The sequence below is a fragment of the Crassostrea angulata genome, chromosome 8, assembly GCF_025612915.1.
Source record: "Crassostrea angulata isolate pt1a10 chromosome 8, ASM2561291v2, whole genome shotgun sequence".
NCBI classification, from domain to species: domain Eukaryota; kingdom Metazoa; phylum Mollusca; class Bivalvia; order Ostreida; family Ostreidae; genus Magallana; species Magallana angulata.
In genome coordinates this window covers 41,618,838-41,626,601 of record NC_069118.1, presented here as the reverse complement: position 1 = coordinate 41,626,601, position 7,764 = coordinate 41,618,838, and the positions used below count along the sequence as shown (strand labels likewise).

Here is a 7,764-nt window from a genome sequence, read left to right as displayed (position 1 = left end):
CAGTGGTTGGTCTCGGCAACAAATATTAAAGGATTGGAGAAATAATGGCGGACTACAGCGGGATTCAAACCGGAGCCTCTTGAATCTCTAGTCAAGTGATCTACATTGCACCAACTGAACAAATATGGCGCCCGGTATTCGAACCTGTCTGACCGTCCCAAAATGATTGTTTATTTGTGTTAAATTATAAATCTGTGGATTATATTGAATACAATTTACAATGGTAATTTATGTAATTTTTAACTCAGATGATACATAGTTGTGTATTTCAGGTATTACTTATAGCATGTCTGTTACGTGATCGCAACTACGAAAATATGTTCTAGTTGTACCTGTAAATCATATAATTTATCCACATGACGTTACTGCACGTGATGAACATGCACATTTTAAAACTTGTTAAACCCATTGAGAATACTTTTATATTGCATAAATCATAAACAATAAATAAGATTATTGGATGTAATTTTTGTCAAATTTAATACAATGCTAGTAATATTGATCTAAAAAGAATATCATACTATATTATACATATTTTACCAACTATTAAGTTCAATCAAAGTCAGTCATTTATACAAATATATACACTGTTCACTTTAGATACTTATACACTTTCACTATGTTGTCAAGTTCTCTAACCCACATATATTGTTCATCATCCATACACACACTACGGGGATATATGTTTACCACTCCTTGTTGTGGTGCGAGTAGTAATTATTATCATTTCATTATTATTAATTCATTAATGAAAATTATAAACATGCCAGGCTACATGAATGTTTACATGTATTTCTATGTACACTGTATATACCAGTAATAGTATACTATTACAGTGTTGTTACATTGTCTCACAACACACACACAGTACCTAATTATTGTATGGATATATAATGATCACTTTAGATACTTGTACACTCTCACTGTATTGGTGAGTTCTTGTCCCACCCAGAGATTGTTCTCATCATCCACACACACACTATAAGGATCCTCTGCCAATTGTTGTGATGTGAGTAGTAGAGACAAGAACTGACCGTCCTGATCCAGGAGATGAACTGTGTCACTGATAGCCTCACACACCAGGATGTGACCGAGTACATCAGTACATATTCCATAGGGATTAAACTCTGACCCCTGACCTGTGTAGGAGAATCTGTGTTGTCCTGATTTATCCACCACCACTACAGTATGAATGTCTGATACACAGATATCACCATTTATGTTTTCTGTGATGTAGTGTGGATAACTATACAGTCCCTGTCCTCCATTATCTCTCTGTATGTTCTGTATTTCTGTCCCTGTCTTGTTATACCTGATGACTTTAGAGGGCTCTCCATCCTTTACCATCCCCACCAGTATGTCCCCGTTGATGTGGGAGGAGTGTATACTGAGTGGTTTCCAGTCTCCTGTTTTAATGAATTCAGTGATTGTATTATTCGGTGTTATCCTATTGATGACTTTGTTGTATCTGTCTGCATAGATCAGATCTCCGTCCTGTGTGACTGTGTGGCAGCCAAATCCAGCACTGGTTCGTATCTTCTGTAGCTGATTCCCCTGTAGATCTGTTTGGACAAGGTTACCATCACCATCACTGACCCAGAGTCTGCCTGATTTACCCAGTGATATATGATATACATAATCAACACCTTTTACTGTGTACTCCCTGACCTTGGTGACAGAGGAAGACAGAGACAGTGTTTGTTTCACGTCAGATTTCTCTCTGTCTTGTTTCCTCTGTTTCCCTGTAGGTTTCAACTGTGTAGAGGCAGTCTCCATGGGCTTTATTTTTCTGTTCTCTGGTTTAGTGTTTGGAACAGTTATTCTACCCAGTAGTTTGGCGACATCTTCCTTGCTGTGTTGACCAACAGTAAATATGGGTGGGACTGGTTTGGATGTCTCTGGTATTGGTTTTATCAGTATTTTTTCAGATTTGAGAGCAAATGTTAAATTGTTAATGTCCGAGGGAGATAGGTAACCATAAAATGTTTTGACTAAATCACTGAGATAGTTGAGGTGATCATCAATTGTTTGGTTTTGGTCGTTTAATGTTTGTAATAATGACTGTTCTATTTTGTCGACTTGTTCTATATTATCTGATGTGACTGCATCTACCATTCTTTTCACAGACTTAGCTTCAGCCTTCATTGCTGTTCTTATACCCTCCATGATCTTCTTTATTTCTGTGGCATCTCCAGCAATTTCGTTTTTTAAATCTTGAGAAGTAGGCTCAAAATAGTTTCGAATTTTAGCTATTTCCTCTTGACAAAAGGAACATTTTTCAGCAAAGACAATTTCTAGGTCGGTAAACACATGACCGCGATGTTCTTTTGTGGCTGTGCATTTAGAACAAATGGGAATCTGGCATTCTTCACAGAGAAACTCTATTTGTCTTGTGGGGTGGATCTGGCATTTCTCCACAGGAAGTTGACGTTTGCGTAGCTTATAAGGGACCACTTCATGGTTCTTGGCTTTCTTATTCTTCTGATGTTCATCTCTGCATTGTTCACACATTGGTAGGTGACAGTCATTGCAGTAAAACTGGCAGTTCTTCCCACAGTCTTCAGTGCCACACACCAAATAATGCTGGGCGTCTGGTGGTATTTGGGATTCAGATAATGCCATCTGAAATGAGACAAGTAGATGTACATATAAGTACAGGAAGCATATCAAAAGTTTATACGACTAAATGTCTATAAAAATAGATGAACAAAAATTAAAAGATCTTATTCATCAATTCCGTCTGATAATAATTGGACCTGACATAGAAATATATAGTACTCAAAGTTAACAATCTTAGCTGTTAAATTTATTCAACTCTGTTCCAAGATATCCTCGATTCACAATTTGCCTAATTGCTTAATATTTGTAATTACTCTGGGTTCAAACGATGTTCATTCAAAAGTAGGAACATTTTCCAAGAATCTTTTTTCCAACCCCCCCCCTTTTTTTTTTTTGGCTTATTAGGTTTAAATACACGATTGAAAAATGTAACGTCCACGAGGATTCTGTACGCAACAGACCCGAACGATAACGTTGAAATATAACACGAGATGTCCCGAGGTCTTCCCAATGGAAAAAAAAACAAAGATTTCAACATTTCACATTATAAATCTTCGGAAGAACTCAAGAAATCAGTTTTCGTTCCTGTGAATTTTCCGAGTGAAAAATGATGTGTGAATAAAACTAACATGGATAATTTCCCTTTCATATAATTCAATTGCTCTTCTTTCACAGGTATTTGTATTTTCATTAAAATCGTCCAAATGTGCTGCTTCAATACAACTGTCCAAATACTATTTTGAAACAACTTTGAAGATAATAATTTCTTCTTAGCGATGGGTATTTCACATTTAGCAAGATAAATAGCTTCCCTTATTTTACATAAACTATGAACAGATGATCGAACACATTTACAAACAGCATAATTTGTTGTTTGAAATTTAACCTGTAGATAACTATTATATAAATAGTGCCTGTTTGGGAGGGTAACAGTTGAAATTGACACCCCGAGAAAACCATTGTCAACCGACGCGAAGCGGAGGTTGACAATGGTGTTCAAGGGGTGTCAATTTCAACTGTTATCCTCCCAAACAGGCACTATTTATTTTGTTATACTGAATGTCTTAATTTTAAGAAAATTTTACTGCTTTTATATAGGAATAACGTGAATTCTACAGCGAACCGTACGCTCATAATTTTCGCGCATGTAACATTTTTTTAATGTTACCCGTTGCTAAGTACGTTGCTAACGCTGAGGGTAATAGAAAATATTATTAACTGCGTCTTAACCAATCAGGCTCCGTCGTCACCAATTTTCCTCAAGTCAATACTCAGCCACAAATCTGAGGTATGACCTCAAGTTTATGCACTTTTCTTTACAGGATTTGAGTTGAGGAATGAGTTGAGGGGTTTGAAAATTTTGGTGACGGTGGAGCCAGATTTCAGTATTTCAAATGAAAGTATAACAAAAACAAATGTTTGAACCTATTGAGCTTTATATTATTAACTGTTATTTACTGGCCTTGTTTCTCAACAAGGGCAAAACGAATGTAAGAAAAACAACTGAATAGTTTAACCATGTTGCATTACGATTGAAAATTAAATGGCCACCACTTTCGGTTCAGTGAAAAATAAGAACATTGCATATAAAGTCATTCACTCATGACTTGAAGTAAACCGAGTTTTACGCTAAAGATTGTGTCAACTTCTTTACTGTCATGAGATATAGATATATGTATATATACAATTATTTCAACTTACCGCTTTTGTGTATCAATGTGACCTTGTTCAGCACTTATAGCGTGGTTGACAACCGCACAGAGATTAGATATAAGGCGAATACGAGGCTTGTTTTATTTACTTCCTGGTTGTAGTTATGGATTTAAACCTACGCATAAACGAGATTATCAGATCAGAAATACATACTAGCCTCGCACTGATCCTGAACGTTTAACTTTATAGTTGCCTTCTCCGAGACAGTGAAGACAATGGGAGCAAGCAATATCAAGATTTTTCATTAGATATATAGCATATGCATGTTTAATATGTCAACATTAAATTTGTAGTTAATAAAAATGTTATATGGGATGTAATAGGCGACTGAGAGCAATTCATGGAGGTTTACCATGTACATGTGTAATCCTGATTTAAAAATAGAAATAGGCACTAAGACAGTCTGAATGGTTGATGACAACAAGTTGTAACATTTTCTCTACTCTGGTAGGACGGAATCTATACTACTATATTAAACAATAGACTCGAATTTTTGGACTTTAATACCGAGAAATCGGAAGAATACTGTCTTTTGTTTTATATAATTTAAACATCATTGGTACATGAAGATTGCCAATTTGTTTATTATTTTTTCTCAGTTAAGCTTCACTAATTAATATTCAACGAACATTCCTAAAAAAAATCCCGGAAATCACCTGGATATTTTTGATTTTACAATCTTGCGCTTGCGCAATACATTCACGCAAACGGGATCTTTATGATTCCATAATATCACATCTGTATGAAAAAACTCATAAATGATAATACAAATACGGGTAACTTTTCATTGGACTTTTGCTATATAATTCTGTTCATATAAATTCATGATTTCTTATGAGAGAAAGTATGAAATAACAAATACACATTTCAACAAAAACTTACTTTTGTCTTCGTGATGACAAAAAATATTTGATAACAAGCCAAAAAGTTACATTATATTTGTTAGGGGAGTGAAGATAGAATATGTTTAATCGTAAAAATAATGTCCTACGGACCCAGTTTTACAAAAAAAATACGTGTACGTTGGTGAAACGGTGTTGAATTCTTCCATTCTATGGATTAAAATATTTAGTTGAAAGGTATTTGCAGTTTCAAAAAGGTTTGCTGTGGTGAATTTGACTGTTACTTTCAAGGCAACTTTATGAACTTTTTCCAAAATCGTTCCGGAGCGATTCTGCAATTATCTGCTACATTACGGGTATAAGGGAGGCATTCTAACTGTTATAAGGGCTTTTCCCGAGACACCGTGTGACAGATTATTCAAACTAAGGAAAGTGTGGTAAAACTAATAGCAATATTGTAAGCTTATAGCTTTGTTATGTAAATGTCAATAATAAGGTGTGTCGATGTACCTACATGTATTTCGCAAATGTCCGATATGAAATGTAAACCCGTGCATGGACGGGTCAAAGTCTAATTTATATAATTTCATTATATAAATAGTGCATGTTTTGGAGAGTACCTGTTGAATTTGACACCCCGAGAAAACCATTGTCAACCGACGCGAAGCGGAGGTTGACAATGGTTTGTTTTCGAGGGGTGTTAATTTCAACTCTTACCCTCCCAAACAGGAACTATTTATTTTTTTTATACTGAATGTCTTAATTTCAAAGAAAACTTTACTGCTTTATATAGGAATGGCGTGAATTCTATGGCGAACTGTACGCGCGTAATTTACGCGCATGTAACAATTCGTTTTGTTACCCGTTGCCAAGTGTGTTGCTAACGCTGAGGGTAATAGAACGGATTATAGACTGTGTCTAAACCAATCAGATTTCAGTATTTAACATGAAAGTATAATAATATCAAATATCATCGGTTGGAATAAAGAAGATATGCTGCATGGAATATTTAGAGGAGGAACTTAACCAATCTTAGCGAGATTAATTGAGACTGAAAAATAGAGACTGATGTCTATTCCAAACCACAGAGCAGTGCCACACTGGGGTTTTCCCTGGCAGGCGTCAACAGGCGTGTTTTGGCACGAGTTCTAGACGGTGAGCTGAAAGCTCAAGTGAGCTATTCTGATCACATTTTGTCCGTCGTCCGTCTGTCCGTCCGTCTGTCCGTCCGTCCGTCTGTCCGTCTGTAAACTTCTTATATTTTGAACTTCTTCTATAAAACCGCTTATCCAGTTTCAACCAAATTTGGCACAAAGCATCCTAATAGGAGGGCGAATATAAATTGCAGAAATAAAAGTCCGATCTGTATTCAAAGCGGAGGAAACCTTGAAATTGTAGAAAAAGGGGGGTGCATTTTTAAAAATCTTCTCAAGAACTACCGAGGCAAATTCAACGTAGTTTAGCAAAAAGTATCCGTATGGGAAGGAAAATATAAATTGCAAAAAATAAAGGGTAATTCTGTTTCAAATCTGAGTTATTACGAAAATAATAAAGGAAAGGCGTGTTTCAATCAGTTTAATAGCTTCGGGTTCGGCATCCGGTAAAATGGGTAGGCAAAACTTGGCCGGGGCAAAACAAAATATTGGAAGTTATTAATCTGCCAATCTCATTAAAATTTCAGGATGTTTGATGGACTAGTATATTTGTATTCGCTGTAAATAATGCTGCAAAATAATGCGTATTTGGAATTGACGATTGCCGATCTGCCCCGGCTTTTATTTTGCCACGGCCCGGGTTTGCATACCCATTTTATCAAGACTCGTATTCCATACTTCAAAAACGAGGTTCTTTGTTTAAAGCAGCCATGACATTATACGAAAAAGGGTCGATCTGACTATGATGAATTTGCTTGTTGTGCAACAGTTCGCTTATGAAGGGAAATTTTGAAACATGCAAAATATATTGGTGCCGATTTTGTGAAGTAAATTGAGGCTAAATATGTCAATGCTTTGACAGTTTTCACACATGACGTTGGTGTTAGCTTGTTCTGATTTTCGTTTCGTTTTCCTTATTTATGCTTTGTGACCTGGAAACTATCGTCTGTATTTCGTGATTTTTACGTACTATCAAATTAAACAGAGACTTCGGTGAATCAAACAGTTAGCTGTTTACCTGCGCCAATTAAGCAAAATCTGATGTAGGGGTAGGTGCCTACTGAAAAACAATTCATTCTATCGGTAATTCGGCATTATCTTTTGCGTAATGGTAGATTAATGCAATAGGTATTGTTGAGATGCTTGGCATTTTCTCGAGTTTATTCAGTTTAAATAGAGTTTGATATCGCTGAGGGAAATATGTAGGTATATACGAGTATATATATGATTCATTCCGAAAAAATAAATTGTGTTCTTTATTTGTTATACATGTAGTGCATGTTTCTTGTGTTTAATTTTTTACAATTTCTATTTACTAACCATATTTGAGTGTTAAGCTTCGAATTATAAGCAAGATACAGAGATTTGCTCACAATTCTATGTTTGTACACAGATCTTAAAAACTAAAGATTAAAAAAGTAAAATATTTGTCAATATATATTAAGAAAATTTTCAAAGTCTGTTCTTCCAGAAACCAGCTTTAACAACTTATTGTA

At 35.5% G+C, this 7,764-nt stretch overlaps 1 protein-coding gene across 1 annotated transcript; it reads right to left on the bottom strand.

Moving 5' to 3' along the window:
* Positions 1-281: 281 nt before the first annotated feature.
* Positions 282-4,350, bottom strand: LOC128159618 (uncharacterized). Its single transcript, XM_052822765.1, has 2 exons — positions 4,261-4,350; positions 282-2,622 (listed from the first exon to the last, which is right to left on the bottom strand). The coding sequence occupies exon 2, from the start codon at positions 2,620-2,622 to the stop codon at positions 898-900; it is 1,725 nt and encodes a 574-aa protein (XP_052678725.1). The 5' UTR covers positions 4,261-4,350; the 3' UTR covers positions 282-897.
* Between the last annotated feature and the right edge of the window lie 3,414 nt (positions 4,351-7,764).

Bases quoted from the DNA above. Each gene is read 5' to 3' on its own strand.
- LOC128159618 (XM_052822765.1), bottom strand. From the start codon at position 2,622: ATGGCATTATCTGAATCCCAAATACCACCAGACGCCCAGCATTATTTG.